Source organism: Gallinula chloropus (genome assembly GCF_964237585.1).
Source record: "Gallinula chloropus genome assembly, chromosome: Z".
Lineage (NCBI taxonomy): Eukaryota > Metazoa > Chordata > Aves > Gruiformes > Rallidae > Gallinula > Gallinula chloropus.
Genome location: NC_140089.1, coordinates 76,501,502 through 76,522,822, shown reverse-complemented (window position 1 = coordinate 76,522,822; position 21,321 = coordinate 76,501,502). Strand labels below are relative to the sequence as shown.

At 42.2% G+C, this 21,321-nt stretch overlaps 2 protein-coding genes across 3 annotated transcripts in view; one reads left to right on the top strand and one right to left on the bottom strand.

Moving 5' to 3' along the window:
• Positions 1–544: 544 nt before the first annotated feature.
• On the top strand, positions 545–11,345 carry SKP2 (S-phase kinase associated protein 2; the record flags this gene model as incomplete). Its single annotated transcript, XM_084278518.1, has 9 exons — positions 545–875; positions 2,400–2,511; positions 2,779–2,922; positions 3,803–3,937; positions 5,815–5,913; positions 7,428–7,555; positions 9,163–9,214; positions 9,909–10,016; positions 11,129–11,345. Coding segments are annotated over 9 exons (1,326 nt in total), but the record flags the coding sequence as incomplete, so codon positions are not given.
• Positions 11,346–16,307: 4,962 nt separating this feature from the next.
• NADK2 (NAD kinase 2, mitochondrial) overlaps positions 16,308–21,321 on the bottom strand; it is a gene marked incomplete at its 5' end in the record, with an annotated part of 36,139 nt that continues 31,125 nt past the window's right edge. For both annotated transcript variants that reach the window (XM_084278191.1, XM_084278192.1), the window contains 2 exons: positions 16,308–17,333; positions 20,830–20,953. In XM_084278191.1, coding sequence (XP_084134317.1) covers positions 17,195–17,333; positions 20,830–20,953 — 263 coding nt within the window. In that variant the 3' untranslated portion in view covers positions 16,308–17,194. The remainder of the gene's footprint in view (positions 17,334–20,829; positions 20,954–21,321) is intronic.

Here is a 21,321-nt window from a genome sequence, read left to right as displayed (position 1 = left end):
GGAGCCGGGGGCGCGGAGCCGGGGGCAGCGCGTACCGTTACTTAGCGCTGTCTCGGCCGCCGGCGGGGTGCGGGAGACCCGTGCGGTGCCTGGGCTGCGCCCGGGGAGGGGGTGTGTGCACGGGTGCTGGGGGAGCCTGTGTGGGCTCCCGAGACTCCCGGGGCGCGGAGAGCCGCGTGGGTTCGCGGGGCGCGCGTGGGCTCTTGTGCGGCGCGCGGGTGCCGGCGTTCCCGGTCCGCTTCTCTCTCGCCCCGCGGCGGGAGCGGCGCGCCCCGTGGGGCCATCCCACGCGCCGGCTGGCGCCCGGCGGCCGCTCGGGGCTCCCGGCGCGCCGCCCCGAGCCCTGCCGCCGGCGGGATGCTGGCCGCGGCCCTTCCCCGACCGTGCTCGGGTCTCCTCGATGGGCATCTTTCGCCAGCCGCACCTCCCTCCCCCGTCTGCACCCTCGCTCCATCCGGCAACGGGCGGCGCGTGAGCCTCGGGGTGCCGTTGATGTTCCATTGCCGGCGCCTTAACTAGCTCCGCGCCGGGGCGGGGACGGGGGGGCGAGTGGTATGCTCGGTGCCAGTCCGGCGGTACCCTCAGAGCCCGTGGGCTTTGCTGTGTCTGCAGAGAACACCACGAGGAGATCCCGTCCTTCAGCAGCAGCGTTTCCACCAGGTTGACCTGGCATAGCGACGTCACCAGGCCGGTGCACTTCCCCATGGGCATGGGAGTGCCTGCCATTGAGATGGACAGGCTGGAGGATGAAGGCGTGTCAGAAGAACTGGTGGTGTCATCGCCTAACCCTCCTCCAAAGCGCCAGAAAGTGAATGAGCACGAAGAGAACTCTCCCCCTGAGAGCTCGCCTGAGATGCTTGAAGAGCTAGAGCTAGGTACCATCAACCTTGTCCAGGTCTCATTCACCCTTCAGCAGAGATGAAGAGGGGGCATCACAAGTCACCAGTGTTGTTATTTTGTTTGGGGTTTTTTGTGTGTGTGTCCTTTCCCAGCATTAGGATGTTGTGGCTTCCAGGCCGGGGGTGGTAAGCCCTGTTTTATGTAAGCCTTTAAAGCAGAGGTGGTGTCCCTGCCTCCAGAACTGTGGCCCATATAAGCCATGGTTGGCTTCTGCTGAGCCCCGCCAGTACCTGTCTTGTGTGCCAGGGGTTTGTGCTGCAAGTCCCAGTGTCTGTCTCCTTTTGCTTTGCAAGACTTGAATGGCACCTTGTTCTAGCAGGGCTGGGGCCAGGCTTTTCACAGAAGACAGCTGTGGTTGCCAGATTAATATAGACTATTGGCGTTGCTGTCCTCAATATGATCTTGAAACCCAGGGCTTGCAGGTTTTGGGTGGTTGGTTGGATTTTGTTAGGTTATATATTAGGTACGGTACTTGTTCCTTGAGGCCACATGAATCTAGCTCCACCTCTCTCCTGTAGAGGCTGAGGTATGCTGGAGGGGAAGCACCTAGTGTCTCTGCTCCCATTAGAGCTGAGCTGTGAGCCATGCAAGCAACCAACCACAGGAACGGTGCAGCAGCAAAGGGTGTAAATCTTCTGGACTGGAAAGAGACTAGAAGGGACAGAGCAAGGCTGTAACCTAAACACCTGAGGTATTTGGGAAGAGATTATAGGATGCTGGGTTCCTTTCTCTGTTGTCAAAATGTATTTTCAGTCTGTGGTGGCTATGAAATGCAAAAGAAAACAAAACACTGCTCTCCAAATAGCAGGCTATCATATACCCTCAGACAGTCCTGCTTTTCAGTAGGATGATCAAAGTAGCTTGATCAATGGAGCTCCACCACCCAGAAATCTCATATGTGAATGGCAACACCATCTTGAGTCCTGTATCTGCTTGTGATAAACTGAGGTCACACCACATCCTTTCACATAATTTGGTGGGGGAGGGATTAGGGAAATTAGTGTGTGCATGTTTAAGGAGCAGTTTCCAATGCCTCCTTTTTTTTTTTTTTTGTCTACCATGCAAAAGTGTAGCTCACCTCAGGCTCCCTTCCAGGGGCCTGATGTGCATAAAACAGATGGTTATTTCAGCAGGGAGAAAAAAAAGAGGTCTATACAACCCTTGGAATACAAAGGAAATAACTGAGATACTCTTGTTTTCAAAAATATGTAAATAAAGATGATTGCAAATTTAATGGGGAACTGGTTTATCCATGGCTTCAGTATGGATACTAAGTTGATGTTATGGAAAGCTTTGTTTTGCCAGTCATACCTAGGCAAAAATGGTAAGAATTCTGCCTAAAATGAAGAGCTGGAATGGAGATGAATTGTGGGCTGATGTCTCTAATAGCCTAGAGAGAGACTCTAGAAGTGCTTTTAACAGCTAAGACAAACAAGGCATCTGATCAGCAGAGAAAAATGAAACGGCTCTAACTGGAACACCTCACTCTTTCCGTGAAGGTTATTGCTGGAATACGCTGCCAGATGAGTTGCTGCTGGACATCTTTAAGTATTTGCCCCTGAAAGACTTGATAAATGTTTCCCAGACTTGCAAAAGATGGCATTGCATTTCGTAAGTGTTACTACTTTAGTAAGAAAACCTTTGCTTCCGCATACTGTTAAATTATCTGATTCTCATCTTGTGTATTCTTGTACCATTTGATTTGTGCTGCATATGAGTTGTATGTGTAGCCAAAAGACAGCTGATGTATCATAGCATTAATAACTCTTTTAAATAGCTTCCCTTCCTCAGTCTTTTGTGCTGCTGAAAGCTTTCTGTGTTTGTACTCATAGTTCTGACCCTTTCTAGCTCACTGACAAGTAAAATTCTGTGCTGTAGGTTTGATGAATCTCTGTGGCACAGTCTCGATCTGGCTGAAGGAAACCTGCTGCCAGGAGCGATTGGCCAGATGTTGCCTGCAGGTGTTACTGTGTTCCGCTGCCCAAGAGCTCGTATTGGGGAACCCTTGTTTAAAACAACCAAGTAAGGCTTTTTCTGTATGTTCTAGACCCTGAAACCACATCTCAAGTATTTGGTTTCTCTGGTTTTGGTTTTAAAGTATCTACCAGTAGTAGCACTTGTGCTGTCTCTGTAGGATGGAAGAGCTGAGTAGTAGTTAGATGTGTGCTGAAATAAGATTGTCTGTATTCACCTGTCAGTTATTTAAAATCAGCTTGAGGTGATTTTTAAAGTATTGTGCTCCATCATCTACTTGCATTTTATATCTTGCAGAACAAGGAATTGTCAACATCTCCAGCATTTTTTTTTATAGGAAGTTCAAAAAAAAAAAAGCAAGTTTTTAATCCAGCAGGACAGACTTCCAGGTGTTATGGTGTAAATGCCTTCAAGAGAAGAGTTCTGCAGTTCTGGCTGGTAGCTTAGCAGTAGACCCAGGCAGATTAGCGTAGCTGAATACAACAGTATAATTCTGCATGCTTTGCACAGTTCTAATGTATAGGCCTGTCCTGGTTTTACCTCAGCCAGCAGCTCGCTCTCTCCCTTCCTCCCCTTGTTGGGATGGGGGAGAGAATTGGAAGACTGAAAGTGAGAAAACTGTGTGTTGAAGACAGTTAAGACAGTTTAATAGATGCAGCAGAAGTGTGCATGTGAGCGAAGTGAGACAAGGGACTCATACCCCACTTCCCACAGGTAGGCAGGTGTTTGTCCATCCCCAGGAAAGCAGGGCTCCACCATGCCTAACGCTGACTTGGCACAAATACAGACCATAGCCCTGTAGCAGCCACTAGAAAGGAAATTAATTCTATCTCAGCTGAAGCCAGGGCTGAGGTATGTTTGTGGCATGGGGAAATTGTGGAGCAAGTTTTAATGCTGTTCTAGTAACCTGCCTTTCTCCTTTTTTTAGACCCCTTAAAGTTCAGCATATGGATTTGTCAAACTGCACAGTGTCAGTGTCAAATCTTCAGAGTATTCTTTGTCTCTGCAAAAGCCTGAAGAACCTCAGCTTGGAGGGACTGATGCTTTCTGATGACATTGTCAAGTGAGTGGCATCTTTGGGAATATAATATAAACACCTTCTATTTGGCACTGTCATTTTGTGCCGGGATAGTGAAAAAATGTAGATGAGGGTGGTTAATTGTGGGAGTCTTTTGAAGGTGGCATAATATAGTTCATGCACAGAAATAGTTTTAGGCCCCTAACAGAGTTAGCTGGCAGGCTAGATGAGCGGTCTTTCCTCTGTATCTTCCAAGAGGTCAGGTAAAAGGGCAGAAAAACCCCTCTGGAAGGGTATTTCTTAGTGTCTCTTTCATCCCTCAGAGCAGGGAGCTTGGCGAAACAGCTCATCTCTCTAGGGTTTGTGTGTCCATTGGTTGTTCCCACAGCCAAGCCTGTATGGGAGAGCTGCTCATATTTTCCCTTTTCTGTGCTCTCAAGAGAACTCTTCTTTGGCAGACAGATTCTTTTCCAAGGGGGTCTCAGCTCTCCTACCAGATGCTTGTTGTGCTTCTGCAGTATGTCTCACTTTGTTGTTGAACTTTAGTTAGTGTCTGGAAAATTACAGGTTCTGTCAAGCAGATGAACTGTTCAGATTAACTGGAAATGCAGTAATAAGTGTGCAGTTAACCTCCAGTTTGATTGCATCGGGTGACTGTGGAGGTGCCAGGAATCGTAGGTCAGATGACAGAGACTCTGGATGGCCTGTTTTCTGATGCCTCCCTCTTAGGGTGGGGTGGAGAAAACAAAGCAACAAACCAAAACAGAGCACAGATAAATTACAGTTTTGTTTTTGATACCAGATCAAAACGTATCTGAGAGGTCTGTACTAATTAGACACCAGTGATGAGATTTTACTCTTGGGTACAGATGTAGATGTTGTGTGTTAGAGGTTTTGCCAACCACATATCTACTCTACTCTTGCAAACAAATGCATTCATGGGGATGATATTTGGATGTGTGTGGTGTTCTGGAATAACCTCCTTCTTGCAGAGGGGTGACTTAGGTCATAGGAGAAATAGGGTAATTGCTCTCTCTCTTGTACAAGGTATAACTGTATCTAAACCACAGTCTGCTTTGCTGTCATGAGACCCCGCATGGAGTATTGCATCCAGCTCTGGGGTCCACAGTACAAGAAAGAAAGATACCAAGCTACTGAAGCAAATCCAAAGAAGGGCCATAAATTTTATCAGTGGGCTGGAGCACCTCTCCTATGAATGCAGGCTGAGAGGGTTGGGTCTCTTCAGCCTGGAGAAGAGAAGACTCGAGGGAGACCTAATTGTAGCCTTCCAGTACATGAAAGAGAAGGGACTACAGAGAAGATGGGGTGGGACTGTTTACAAGGGCATGCAGTGACAGGGCATGGGGGAATGGTTTTAAATTAAAAGAAGGTAGATGTGTATTAGATGTTAAGAAGAAATTCTTCCCTGTGAGGGCCTGGCACAGGCTGCCCAGAGAAGCTGTGGCTGCCCCCTCCCTATCAGTGTTCAAGGCCAGGTTGGATGGGGCTTTGGGCAACCTGGTCTGGTGAGGGTGTCCCTGCCCATGGCAGGGGGGGTTGGACTAGATGGTCTTTGAGGTCCCTTCCAACCCAAACCATTGTATGAATCTGTAATTCTTTGACAGTGTATGTTTAATGCCATACAACAGGAGAGGGTGAAAAGCAATTGTTCCCTTTTAATCTTAGTGATATATAAATATGCAAACTTGTCAGGAGTGTCAGATAAACAGGCAGGTGTCCCTTTTCAAGGTGAGCCATGATGCAGCAGGTAGAGTTGAGGTCCTTGGTGACATTTAGGTTGGTCATCTTGCTAAAGATGCAGTGGTGCATGTTAACAAATAATTCTGTGCCCAGAACCTAGCAATGCCAGCAGGGTTCCAACATTTAAATTTTATCAGACTTTTCTTTCTCCTTCCCTGTAGGAGCATTGCTAAGAATTTCAACTTGGTGCGACTGAATCTCTCTGGGTGCTCAGGGCTTTCTGCGAATGCCTTGGAGTGTATGTTGAAAAGCTGTGCTAAGTAAGACAAAATATTTTTGCTATTTCTGAGGGGAAAAAAAAACTGTTTTGGTCTTTTCCATAAGCATTCCAATTGTACTTGCTTCTAATACCTTTATGAGCCTGTTTCTGTTCCTCAAAGCCTAACAGTTGATTATTTGATGAACAGTCAGATAGCTTTTTGCCATCAAGCTGTTTTCTTTAACTGCAAAGATGTACTTTGCTAGTTTCTCATGAGTTTCCTTAATAGTCCTTAAAGGAAGTATTGTTGGTGGGTAAACCTTGCTTAAGTTCCTTTTGATTATCATGTAAATTTTATTTTATAAATGACAGCAGTATGTGATCCTCACAAAGGGAAATCCTGTGGTTTTGACGTGAAAAGTAGAGTTTGAGATGCTTTGCAGTCAAAACATAGTACAAGTGACAGAAAGCATTGTGCCTTTCCATCCATGATAGAATAATCCTTCAGTAACCTTCTACTTTATGAAGTGCCCTGGTCAGATTCACAGCTCCAGTGATTAAACCATCTGCTGGCAGGAAGTCACTGAACTGAGCCCCAGTCTGCCTGGCGTTTATATCCTGATCTTTCTGCTGACTTTCTGTGAGATGCTAGACAATCTACTTAATCTTTGCTTCTGCAAAAGCATGCTTTTAATCAAACTGCAAGCTAGTAGACAGACAAAGCCTTAATCTTTCTCTGAATCTCATAGGTAGATAATGCTTTCTGTGCTTGGTCTGATTACTTGGATCATGAGCTCCTTAGAGAATGTTAGTCCATACAGCACACAGTGAATGCCAGATGGCAAACCTGATCCTAGGAATGCTAGTGGCAATTTAACTGTTTTTTCATTGATGTAGAAGTTGCCAGATAAATGCTTCAGTTGTGCTATTCACTGTGTTTATCTTGTTACATCTGCAACAGCTGCACACAGAACAAATAGTCTGTCCCAGCCCTGAAAGATGATAAGCTCTAGGTCATCAAGCATGTAAAGTGAATTAAGGTTACAGCATGGCCAGGGCTTACATAAAACTATGAAGTATTTTAGGCTAGTTAGGATTAATTGGTCATCTGACCAATGGTAATAATGGGTGGCCTTTTTTATTAATGTGAACATCTGTTCAGTAGTAACAGATTTCTTACAAGTGCAGAAGCATGATGAAAAGACAGTGTCTGTCCATGCAGTCACACCCCCCACCCCCCAGAGAACCATTTCACTTCCTAAATTGCTATTCAATCACTACAGTTGGAATTGGGCCCTAGGAAGTCACTCTGACCCTGCTCTGCACAAAGGACTAAAATTCAGTACTGGCCAGGTTGATGAGACCCTTTTATGGTTGGGTCCTGAAACTTCCAAGGCAGATTCCAGCCTCATTGGGCAACCTGCTGCAGTGCTTAATTACTGTCATAGTGAAATTTATAGTTGTAAATAAGCTTGGTGGTAGGTCTGTTACAAGTTTTTACCTTAATGTTAAATGTCATGGATGATACTAGAACTCAAACAATTTCCCAACAACTCTTTGTTTACTTGTGCGTAGGTTGGATGAGCTGAACTTGTCCTGGTGTGACTTCACAGCCGCCCATGTCAACACAGCAGTCAATCATGTTCATTCAAGAATAACCCAATTAAATTTAAGTGGATACAGACACAATCTACAAATGGCAGGTAAATGGCAGCATAGCAAACTTTTATCACACCTTGGGATAAGGCTTCTTATTTTCTTTTGGTTGGCATCTGCTGCATGTATGGAAGAGTCATGCACTAACACCCATTTTGTGTTGTGTAGATTGATGTTTTTGCTGTCAGAGAACTTAGTGCCTCTGGCGTAGCCATGAGGAGTGAGGTGACTTTATCTTCTGAATTCAGAATTAGCCAGGTGAAGGCCCATTTCATCTTCAGTTGAAAGGTATAGTCCTTGCTTCCAGGACTTAGTTCAGAAGCAAGATGCACTGGATCCTGTGTTCCACTGTGAATAAGCCTTCTGGATACTGTTCCTGGAGCCTTATTAAGGCTTCTGCTGTTGTGGCTGCTGAAGGCGTCTTCCGAAAGAGAACACTCATAGTAACTACTTGAGATTCAGCCTGACATGATGCCCTACAGATAGCATTAATTTGGAAGGCAAATAATCTCACTAATCAATACTAGCTATTTAATTGCTGATAGCTCTAGGAGGGAAAGTTGAGTAAAGCTGCAGGGCAATAGAAAATAGAGAGAAATCTAGATTTGGGGAGAAAGCATAACAAAATGGACAAGAGCATAGATAAAGGGTGTAATGGGTTTGGTGGTAAAGAAATTAATCTTCTCAATGAGCAAATGTGACGATAGGGCATTGGCTGGCACACAGGTATGTGACATGCTGGCTATGACCTCTCCTTTTTTTCCTTCTACTTAAATGTCACATAGACCTCAGCATGCATTCCCTTGTGGGGAAATAAACCAGTCATCTTTTTATCTCATCCCAAAACTCATAAACAAACATGCTATGTAATCTCCTCCAAATCAGGAATTTGAACCTTCTGTTGCCCTTACAGTTGCAGACAATGTGCACAGCAAATCTGTTTGCAAAACATGTTCTGTGACTAATTTTACTTTGCTTCAGTGGCATAAGATTTGAGTAGTTCATTAATCATAACTTTGAAATTGTTTTCTTTTTGCATGTGAATTGTAAAATACCAAAATCCTCTTTAATGTTCGTTAGCAGCATATTAGTACTAGTGGCTTTTTAGGTGGTATCTAAGCCATAAGTGATTCTATGTGTTTGCAGACAATGAAAAGATGATGTAAATCATAAATTTTTTTGACTAGGAAAACTGTAACTTTCAGTCACAAAGAAAGAAATTTCTGTTGGTAAAAATGGAGATGCTTACAGAACTTGATACTCTGAAAGGGTATCTGATGTCTAGAAAGTTTTTGGTTGCATGTAGTGAAAAAACCCTGAGGTTTTCAGGCATCTCAACATTACTGTCTTGGTAGATTTCTACAGCAATATCATTTGAATTATTCATTTGTTAAGTGGCTAGCACAATTGACTTTTAGGAACACTTCTCTGGACTAAATGGATGTTTTGCTGAGGATTAAAAAAAGTCCCTGCAAGGTATCTTGATAGGCAGGCTGTATGCTGTTAGTCATAAGTGTGTCTCTTTGAACAGAAAATTGTTTCCTTTGTGAGGTTTTGGTAGAGAAGATATTAATTATAGTATCTGGGAATAGGCTATATGAAGCACACCAGTCTTGTTACTGAAAGACAGACTGACTCTGTGACCTCTTTTCAGATGTTGGGACACTGGTGGAAAGATGTCCTTTTATTGTCCATTTAGATCTAAGGTAAGAAGACCTTTGCAGCTAGTCTTAATGTTCTTGTAGTTTGGGGGATTACTGATTCTGTTGTGGTAATTATATGATAATAATGCATGGTTTTGCAGGGTTGCATGATCAGAAAGTGCCTTATATGCTAAACCTACAAAAGATTTGCTATCTGTCATGACCTAATCTGGGACAGATAACTAACTCAAAGGGGTTTTTGTTACCTCACTCTCCGTTTTACATACTTACAGGATTTTTAACTAATGAGGGATTCTAGTCTATAGGTGGAGTGAAAGGAAGCATTTAGATGCATACAGTTGATGAGCCCATCTTCCTGGAGAAGGGTTAGTTCAGCTCTGATAAACTTGTTACTTGGCCACAGAACTGTTAAAAAAAAAAAATTTGTTTTAACTTAGGCAATTCAAAGATTTTGATGTATCTGTGTAAAGGAGTTGCCTTTTCATAGTGTGAGTTATGCCTCAGTATGTGTCTGCAGAAGACCTTCTAATTCACTTGCCTTTCAGTGAAAATCAAAATCCTTCCTCTACAGCCCATGAACACACTGAAATGGGTTACTTCCATATTGAGCAAAAAAAACTAATTCAGTGCTAGAAAAGAAGTTGGTATTCATTGAATTTCTCAGCCTGAACTTTGGAAATGCCAACTCTACTGCTGATTTATACTCAAACCTCTCTTTCATGTGCTCCCTGTATAGTGACAATGTGATGCTGAAGAGTGCATGCTTCCAGTATTTTCATCACCTCTTTTTTCTAAAACATCTGTGTCTTAGCCGATGTTACAAGATATCACCTTCTGAATTAGTGTAAGTAATCTCTAAATGGTTTGCAGGTTTTAGGTTTAGAATTGCAAGCATGGCTTTGGAGACTTACTGTCATGGGGGAATTGAGAATAAAGAACAAAATAACCTAACTTTTGGAACATTTACCTTTGACAGTACAGATGGGAACCAAAATTCCCTGAGGGTCTTTCTGTGATGTCAGTCTGTACTTGTGGAACTTGCTGCTCAGTGCATGCATTGAGCCTTAATGGCATTATACTACTGGGAGTCAATATTGTGATGTACAGCTCAAGGTTTCAGTCCTGATACCTCCAATATTAGGCTTTCAGGGAAGATACAGTCCTTTGGAAAAGTTACCAGAGTTGACAGTATTTGCTGACAGTTGAATCTGTTTATATTCCATTGCTGTTGGGTGCACTTGTAGTTATTAGTTGCCACTGAAACACTGCTTAGAATGACTTGCTTGTGGGTATTTTCTGCCTTTTATTAGCACAGCAGCTCTCTATCGTAAGTCTTTTCTCAGGAAGATGTAAATCCTAAGGAAATGATCAACAAGAAAAGGACTGAGAGGAACAGGGCTATGAAAATGGGAATCTGAATAATCTTTTCTCTAGTGTGCTGTCATGATGATAGCTTGTGTGTCTCTGCCTTTTGATTTTTGTCCAATGCTTGCTTATAGATAGACAGGTCATGCGATCACTGGGAGAAAGTGAAGCCCTCAAGAAGCCAGGGCTGGCTACCCACCAAAATCATTGTAACAAACTGGAGTCTGAGAGTACCTAAGGGCTCCTGTCCCCTGAGCCACATCCTGAAACTTCATCTGGAGAAGTTCCTTCCACTTGTTCTAAATTTAAGTCCAGGGAAATGAAAGAGGAGGAACCAGTTTGTTTTCACTCCTTGCAAGAGGACTTCTGTAGAACAGCAAGAAGCAATTTATCAGCTGATTTCCAGCACTATCAGGACAGAGAACTGGTTTCAATTAAATAGGTGCTTTAAAAAATTAGGAAGGGGAATTTAGCTTAAGTAGAGTACCATCAAAAAAATAATAGAAATGCAGATACCTGATTTGGGCACAGACTGGGGTCAGGATGGGAAATCAGGTTCATGACTGATTTTTTTTTTTGTATTTTTTCTAGACAACTTGGTGAAATTCCAACATTACAGACTCTTCAGGTATTTGGATTAATGACTGAAAGCTCCATACAGCTCCTCAGGGACATGCTTCCTCACATAAAGATCAATTGTTCACACTTTACAACCATTGCAAGGCCAACTGTTAGCAGTGCAAAGGACCGGGAGATTTGGGGCATCAAATGCAGACTGATGCTGATAAAGCCTAGGAGTGTCTTGTGACCACGTGCAATGGACATGCTGTGTGTAGTGGAGCTCCTTAAGCTGGCATGCTGGAGCAACTTTCCTCATAGTACCATAAAAAGCATTCTAACTTGATTTGATACCTTAATGTAGTTTCTTAAAGATGTTTACAGGATTTGTAAGCTTTTAGAAATTTGATCTGTGAGCAATTTTAGAATTCAGGTTTTCTACAGGGGATCTTTTTTAAAAATACTATGAAACAATTACTGTAATTAAGTATCAGCCTCTAGTAGCTTTTGCTGCTCTGAGGTGCTTTAAAGGCACTTTTGGTCAGCGCTTCCAGCTCTACTACTCCTGAAGCAGCTTGTAGAGGTGCAAGATATATGAATGAACGATGTGGCTTTATCTGAATTTGTAGAACTCCAAATGAGTAATGGTATTAAACCTACTCATATCCTTAATTAAGATGCACAGTAACAAGATGTGAGCCACTGCATGAGAGGGACAGAAGACTAACTCTGAAGCCACCAAACCTGGAATGTGTAGGTAGCAGAAGAGATTATAGGAAAGCAGCTAAGAGGTGGCTCAACGCCGCACAAATTAAGGACAGTATAAAGGAGCTCTAGTGATGTCTTTTAATGGACCATGAAGGTAACTTCTGCTTCTGTTTTTATATTGTAACAAAACGGCCTATAAAGCCCATACAGACTAAGTGCCTGTGAAAGCAGATGCTGGTTATCAGTTGTTTCATATTAGTGCTAGGTTTTCTGAAGAAGAATTGTAAGACCTTAATGTAGCTTCTGTGAGCTTGGTCTTGGATAAAACAACTTTAAAGTGTCCTCTTCCTTCAGAGTAAGATTGTTAAATTGCAACTAGTAAATGGCAGACATCTTGTGGGAGGAGGACTCATTGTTCCAGATTTGAGACCAAAACCTGGGACTGTGATGTAAGAAAGCTGAAAACAGAAGCTTTGGTGCTACTCATATCAAATATTCTAATAGCTTATATTTCCAGTTTCACTGCACTTCTATCTAACACTAACCACTGGTGTTGGGTGTGTCAATCACGTGAATAGCTGCTTATTTGTAAAAAAAAAAAATAAAATGAGCAAAACCACATTAAGGATGAGGAGGTCTTGATCTGTTACAAGGGTCCTCATGCACAAGCCTGGAACCTGGCAGCAGGTGTCAGTTGAGATGTCCTCAGGCAGAAGTGTGTGGGGTGTGGATCTGCTGTGGTTCCTGTGAGTGCAGTGAGCCACAGGTAACCCATTTAATCATGGGTGTCTTACCCATGGGTTGCTTAGAGCCCCCTTTTCAACCTAAAGAAAAAGCAATTCAGGAATAAACTTCCTGGTAGTGCAAAACAGACCAATTACTGTGGAAATGCTGTAGAATCTGATACTTTATAGCAAATGCAGCATTTATCATTAATCTAGTGACTCAAGTGTAACAAACTAAGAGTATAACAAACTTAATAGGCACCATACCTGTTGAAATCTGGAGTGGAGAGGTGATGGGAGGTAGGGGGATACTGGATTGTGTACTGCCTCAGTAGTATGCAGCCTTACATTTATGCCTTAAACTACTTCAGAAAAAAAGTAGGCACCATACCTGGTGAAAGCTGGAGTGGAGAGTTGATGGGAGGTAGGGGGATACTGGATTGTGTACTGCCTCAGTAGTATGCAGCCTTACATTTATGCCTTAAACTACTTCAGAATAAAAGAAGAGTAAACCTTTGCACCATGGCACTATTTTACACCCTTTTTCCTATGTACTATATAATCCCATGCAATTTCTCTTGCATTTAATAAAGAGCTAAAGAATTGCAATGTTGTACAGACTGACTGATGGATGGAGGAATGTTTTCCCTGACTTGCCACGTGTTTAAGAAAATAAATGTCTGGGCATTGTCTAACAATGGTTTAGAGGACTGAGGTAGGGGCTGGGGGGTTGTCATAAATAGATTTAGTATTTAACAGTCTGTGCTTTAAAACCCTGCACAGAACTGAGACAGGGATAGGGCTTTAACTGGAAGGAATAGTTCTTAACTAAGTACCTGATTCAGTCTTAGAAGAGGACAAACACTTCTACTGCAAGGCTGTAGGGTATAATGGCAGCTGTGGCAGATGCATACAGAAAGTCCCCTGAGTTAGGTGCACCACTGACCTTCTCCTAACTGAAAAAATGGTATTTGGCAGCTCCAAACAATCAGTAACAGAAACTGCTACATGGGGAAGTGTCTGTGTTTTACCTAAAGCATGAAGCCTTAGAAACCATTAAATAAGAAGCAGCTGAGCACATGAAACACTTGAAATAAGGCACAGGACAGCTTTATGTATCCATTAAGTTTTTAATTTTTTATTATATAATGTATAAACACCACTTAAAAAAAAAAGCAAAGAATGCCAGGTCTGGCTTAGCAGAACACAGCATGGACTGGCACTAAAGGAAGAGTGGATTTGATTCAGCAGATAGAAGAGGTGCAGAAGTCACTGCCACTCTGATCTAATTTGCTAGTGTTAAACCAATACTGAGTCCTATCAGAGAATATTGTCTACTGGCTAAATTGTCTGCACTGAAATCCTTTGTAATGAAAGGATATTTAAAAAAGGTTTCTACAATTCTTTAATAAAAAGGTAGTTGCTTAGTGTTTGTTAAAGATCTCTGAATCATCCTAGGTTTTAAATCAAGCCTTCACCAGTAAAATGCTTCAACACAAGTGCAATTAAATACAGACAAAACCAGTAGAGGCCACTCATGAGTAGGTCAGGCTTCCATTTTGCTAAGTTTGGTATCTGGCTGTGAAATATCTTACTTAGACCTAAACCAGATCATACTTTGGGTCTGCAGGGCCTAAAAGCATTGCCTCTCAGCATCTTTAAGACATATGCAGGCTGAGCAGACACATCAGTGTCCATTACAACATTACAGCACACAAAGGTAAGTAAGTAGGGGAGAACAGGGTTTCTGCTGTAAATTTGTCTGTGCAGGTATTCAAGGCCACTTTCAATACCTGAACCTCAGATCAGACACAGTGTTGAAGTAATAAACTAGCGTCAATGGCAGTGGTGGGGGGGGGGGTTTGGTGCTTTTTTTTTTTAAAACAGCATATTGACTAGTGTAATAAACGGAGGCACATAATCCATCTGTAACCAGTTTAAGAAGGTTTAAGAACAACTAAAACACCCTAGTCTCTGCGCATCCAACTTTCTTTAGAAAAATTTGTCTTCTGCACTTTTACCTTTAGACCAGCTTTGCAGATTGTTTTAGACATTAAAAGCTTTATTCTGAGTTCCTGAACTTATTCAGTTCAGTAGTATTTCAGTAGTTCAGTAGTATTTAGCTACTTTGACTATTTCCATTTCTGGTCTGCAATCCTGATAACTCAAACAGTGTAAATAACTTGAAGTGTTGCACAGTTAAAAGTTAATATATACACAAACAGTGGTAGCTTATTCAAAAAGCTTTATCAGTATCACATTCTCCTAGAACTGAATGGTCTGGTCAAATCGATTTCCTATAAATTATTGTTTAGAGTGAATAAAAGCAACTAGTAGAAGGAAAAAAAAAATCTTTCATCTAACTTTGTCCACCTGTAAAGATTGCTGTCATTTACAGGAGACAGGACAAGGGGAAATGGCATGAAGCTGCATCAGGGCAGGGCCAGACCAGACGTTAGGGAAAAAAATTTCACTGAGTTTGTCAGGGCCCGGAACAGGCTGCCCAGGGAGGGGGTTGAGTCACCGTCCCTGGATGTGTTTATAAAAAGGGTAGATCAGGTACTGAGGGATATGGTTTAGCATAGAACAGGAACGATTGGACATGATGATTTTAAAAGTCTTTTCCAACCTTGTGATTCTGTGATTGGCCATAGATACATTGATTGATTTGCCACACTGGACAGAACATTTCCATTAGACCTGAGGACATCTGTTACAGAAGTCTCTTCACTGAAAAGTAGTTTGAAGACAACTCACTTTTGGAAAAAGATCTGTAGTAGACAGGACAAAACACATTTGTTTCAAGTCACATAGCAGAAGAGTTCCTGCTGTAGGAATCTTCATTTTGTCAAATCCTGCCATCTCATCTATGCAATTATCTGCATCGACTTCCAAAGGCAGTCATAGTTCACAGTTTCTTTGAAACACTTACTTAAAAAGTCACTTCCTCTTCTAACATGAGACCTTTTTTCTTATGATCAACTTGCTTACCTAACACACAATCACAGCCATGTAAAATAAAAATTAATTTATCACCAATTAAATATCAGTAGAATGCAGAATAGAATTGGAAATGTAAACTTTCTGGGGAAGTTAAACTGGAAGACACTGTCCTGGTTTTGGTCAGGATGGAGTTAATTTCATTTGTAGCAGCGGATGGAATGCTGTGTTTGGGAGTTAAAATGGGAGTAGTGCTGATAACACCCTGATGTTGTTAATTGCTGTCAGACAGTCAAGGACTTTCTCAGCTCTTCATATTTCTCTATTCATGCGAAAGGAGGGACGAAGCCAGGACAGGTGACCCAACTGACCAAAGAGAGTATTCCATGCCAATTAGTTCCTGCCCAGGGTATCGGGGGCTGATGGGAGGAAGGCCGAGGGCGGTTCCGGGACACACGGTTCTTGGGGGATGGTCGGGTTCTGGGATGGCTCTGGGTGGCACGGCCTGAGCTGTGGGGTTTGTTGAGAAACTGCATTGTGTATCAACAGCTTCATATATTTCTGCTTTGAAGTCCTGTTAGCATTGTTATATTGTATCTTTCTGTTATCTTAGTAAACTATCCTTATCCCAACCCACGGGCCTCTTAATTTCTTGGTTTTGGGGTTATTTTCCCCCTTCCTTCTCCCTTCCCTTACCTCTTCCCCCCCCCCCGCGTCCCCTTCCCTTTTCCCTGATCTTTTCCTTTAAGGAGCAGGCAGCTGCGTGGATCTCGGCTCTCAGCCGGGGTGAAACCACGACAGACACATAGGTATTAACTGCTGCTCCAACTACTAGCACATCACATCTCATTCTTTATTTACAACTCAGAATCTTAAATTCCAAACCATTCAACTCAATAATACTAAGTATCTCTCTTAACAATCCACCTACATACACTACTGTGACTGAACACCTTATAGTCAGCTAACCTATTTACTGAAAGAACATATCTTACTTCAACATGTTTCCTCTAGTTTGCATATTCCTACTAAAGGTGTCAAGAAAACCCTTGGTTTTCAAGTGCCTCTTTAAGCAAAGAGAAAAGGTTAAGAGCTACCACACTGAAGATGTGATTAAACCAGACTTTTGATGTAGATCTACAAAGTAGAAAATAAAAATGGAAGCGCAAAAAACAATTGTCACAAATTGTATGAAACTACAAAGTTGCAAAATTTTGAAAAGCATACAAAAGGTTTGTATTTCCATTTCTATTACATCAACAGGATTTACCAAAATCTATATATCCTTGCATCAAATTGCTAGATTGACACTCAACTTTTCTAGAAAAGTATCTGTATGAAGGTGTTTAGTTTCATCAGTCCCAGACTGTTACTAAAAAACTGTACATCTGAATATTTAATGCTACTGACTACTTGAACCAATCTACCTGTGTTTAAAAAAAGGTGTTCTTCCATGTTTGCCTTATGGGTTACAATGTCAATTTTCACTGAAGTCAGAGGTAATACTTCAGATGTATTTCTTTTATACCAGATGCAAAAAGAGCTTAAATATCAGGCTAAGGTTTCCCCATCCCAAAGGAATGAAAAGCATCTCAAGCTTCCTCCAAATTCTCCTGTATCCAAAGAGGCAAGCTTCCAACATAATGCAGCATTGTGATGTGCTGTCTATCCCCAGGAGTTCCCTCTCTGGATCCAGAATTGTTTCAGCTGAAGATGCTAGGGTCCTTCATTCTTCCAGCAGAACAGTGCACAGAGCATCCTCTGTATCGATGGTTATCGATGCTATTGCCCCATCATTGAACTCAAAAGATGTTCCTCCATCTACAACCATACAAGCATCCCAGCAACGGGAACGGACACAGACTCTGCAAAAGTCCCAAAATTTTTTTAGAAAACAGCTTAGCAAATCAAGCATTGCACACAAGCACTTACCTGAACAGTGAGGCTAGTTCTTGGATGTTCCTTTGCATGGGTCAGCAAATGGTTAATCACACATTAGCATACTTGAAGAATTCAGCATGTTACTAAATGCAATAATCCCTCAACTTATCAGTACTTTGTACAGACACAGCAGAGTCCAGAGAGGACTGAAGGACTTGTTGAAATGCAGACTACGGCTCGAGAGTCTGAGAGGAGCTGCAGTTTAGGTCTACTTTTTAAAACAAGTTACTAATCATTCCTTAATAGTCATGTACTTAATCTTTCAGAGAAAAGTTTTCAATTAACATGAAAACTATATATTACATGCAGTTTCAACTAGCAATGCTTGAGATTCAAATAATTTGGGTGTTACAATAGGTTATTTTGCTACATGAATCATTCAAAGAGAAGAGAAAGTCATTTCAAACACAAAGTTGAAGGTCAGAATGCTTGTCAGGTGACATCATAAATATCTATTGCAGGGTGTTACTATAAATATTAGCATTTGACTACTACATCTTGAAGCTACTAAATTTTCTATTAAATTTAAGGCAGTTCTTAGAGCTGGACAAGACAGAATAAAGCTAATAACCGTCTTCCTCTCTGCTTACCTTTAAAAGGAAGATTAACTCAACCACTGTAATTTACCCTTTCACATATACAGAAAGCAAGAACACTGTTAAATAAAGGTTTCTCCAAACTTAATTCATATTGCTAGATGGGAACCAATAGCTATGCCAGAACAGCTGCAAGACTGCAGTCTGCATAGTCTCACATGGATGTGCTTGATTGTTTCTCTGACTTAAACCTTCATCTAGACAATGTTCTGATCTCCAAAATTTAACCAACAATTATACAATGACTTGAATTTTCAGGAAGACACCTCTTCCACACGAAAAACTTGAAAGCACAGCCACAGTGTCAAAGCATTATTGGCCTGTGCATCACTAAAACACTGCCAAGGCTGGACGCTGCAGAACATGGAGGCATGTTCCACTCCATTTCACTCTGGGCAGCTACTATGTCAAAAAGATAAGGAATAGGAGTGGGCCCAGTATCAAGAGCTAAGATAACTGTGACAATCAGCAAATTCTACCTAAAACAGGGAAAAAATGGGCAGATAGCATTCATAGGTATGCAGACATTTGTATCTCCAGTCTACTTTTTATAGCATATCCCATGCTGAGGACTCCAAGTATGACTTAATTCCTATAGAACTCATTGATAAAAATGCAGTCATTTGCTCCTATTTTAACTTCTCCTCTTGCCATCTCTTAAGATTCACTCACCCTTGAGAACTCCCAAATCCAAGACTAAGGAAGCCATAAACATTTAAAAATGTGAAATACAGATAGTGGGCTGTCCTGGTTTTAGTCAGGATGGAGTTAACTTCTTTTGTAGCAGCGGATGGAATGCTGTGTTTGGGTGTTAAAATGAAAGCCGTGCTGATAACACCCTGATGTTTTTAGTTGCTGCCAGACAGTCAAGGACATTCTCAGCTCTTCAGGCATCTAATATTGTAATATTCAGTCCTAGTAGCCAGAAACCCTCCCTTTATTACTAGGTCATAAAATGTTGCTGTAACAGTGATGTGGCTCAAAAGGCGAATTTAGGTCTCATTTGAGTCAAAACTCCTTTAGACATTTTGATACAAAAGGTTAATATTTAGTTATCACCAAGATACTGTAGTGATCTCAACATAGTTATGCTCAACATATAACTATCAGTTGTATGTGCTTATATTTAATTGTGGCAAGCTCCAGGAAAATGGCAGAATCCTAACATCATTTAGGTTGGAAAAGACCTTAACTGTTAAGGTAACATGTAAAGCCACCACTAAACCATGTTCCTAAGCACCACATCTCCGTATCTTCTAAACACCTCTTCCCTGGGCAGCCCGTTCCAGTCCTTGATAACCCTTCTAGTGAAGAAATTTTTCCTAATACCTAATATAAAATTCCCTTGGTGCAAGTGCCCTAAGTTAAAATGAATTATCAAGGAATGTAGCCTGCAAGACATCTAGTCCAACTTTTTAGTCAAAGCAGGCCTTACTTCAAAGACAGGTTAGGTTGCTTAGGGCCTTCACAGAACCACAGAATGACAGGGAATGGAAGGGACCTCTGGAGGTCATCTAATCCAGCTCCCCGCCACAGCAGGAGCATCTGGAGGAGGCTGCATAGGATAACATCCACGTTGGTTTTGAATGTCTCCAGAGATGGAGACTCAATCTCTCTGGGCAGCCTGTCCCAGTGCTCTGCCACCTTCATAGTAAAGAAATTCCTCCTCATGTTTAGGTGGAATTTCCTATATTCAAGTTTATGTGCATCGCCCCTTGTCCTGTCACTGGGCACCACTGAAAAAAGACTGACCCATCATTCTGACACCCACCCTTCAAGTATTTGTAAGCACTGGTAAGATCCCCCCCTCAGTCTTCTCTAGGGTTAAAATGTCCCAAGTCTCTCAGCCTCTCCGTAGAAGAGATGTTCTAGTCCCGTCATGATCTCCACAACCCTTCTCTGCAGCCTCTCCAGTAGCTCCTTGTCCATCTCGAGCTGCACACAATATTCCAGATAAAGCCTCACCAGTGCAGAGAACAGGAGGAGCAGACCCACCCTCAACCCACTGGCCACGCTTTTCTTGATACATCCCAGGATGTCACGAGGACACACTTCTGGCTCATGGTCAATCTGCTGTCCACACCAGGGCTCCCTGGTCTTTTTCCACTGAGCTGTTTCCCAGCAGGTCAACCCCTGACCTGTACTGGAGCCTGGGGCTATTCCTCCTAGGTGCAGGACCCAATGCTTGCTCTTGTTGAATTTCTTAAGATTACTCTCTGCCTTGCCCAATCCAGTTTTGAGCATCTCCAAGGACTCTGACAATCACTGGGCACCCTCCCTGTTCTACTGCCTGACCATTCTAACTGTAATTTTTTTTTTTAAATCAGAATCTTACATCTTACAAAATCATGGATCTTGCCTCATAGTCTGCTCTGAAAAGAGTTTAACTCAAGTCTCCTCTATAACACATTCACCAAATGAGTGCAGCAACAGCATCCACCCTGCTTAGTTTTGACTCCTCCTCCAGAGACAAAAAAAACCCACCACCATATGAGTCTCTCTTACATGTGTTTTGGCCACTAATGATCTCAGTGGTCCTTCCTGAATTCACTAGAATTTGGCAATGCCTATGTCCCAGAGGGAAATGGCACATACCCAAAACTAGGCACATTGAGATTCTTTTATTCTGTTAGACTGTGCCTGGATCAAACATTAAAGCAGTTTAACTCAACTCGGAAACTTTATTCCTGGTATTATAACAGCAATGCTCAAGCCCCTCAAAACACAAACTAGATGTTAAAATATTTCAAGGAAGACTGACAGGTAGCTCGTATCACACACAGAATGAAATAACGCTTCAGTGACTGCTACAGCCAACACTCACTTGGAGGAGAAGCCACGCTGCCGGCTGCTTGAGAAAACTCTGTTTACAATAGGTTCCCGAATACTGAAAAACATCTTTGGTTCTTCTGGACTGTAGAGGAGGGACTCATTGTAGTCATTTGTTACTGTAAACAGAGAAATCAGCCATTAGTTTTTCCAGAGACAATTAGTTTTTCTCAGAAACACGCATTCCTCCAGGAAAAAGCAGCTTCCCTACTGAGGGGGAATACTGAGTAATAAAAAGCTTGCCAGCTGTTTAATAGCCCTCATCTACAAAGCAAAATAATTTTACAGAACATCTTTTTCAGTTCTGTTGCATGAAGGACACTCAACACCTCTCTTCAGGTGATGAAATATTAAATGTCTCAAGCCTTATGAGAACTGAAATTATCCTGAAGATCTATACATATGGACATCTAAGCACCTTCATATGTCAGTCATATTTCACCAAATGTGCCTAAATGTTTGTAAGAGAGGCTAATATTGAAAGTGT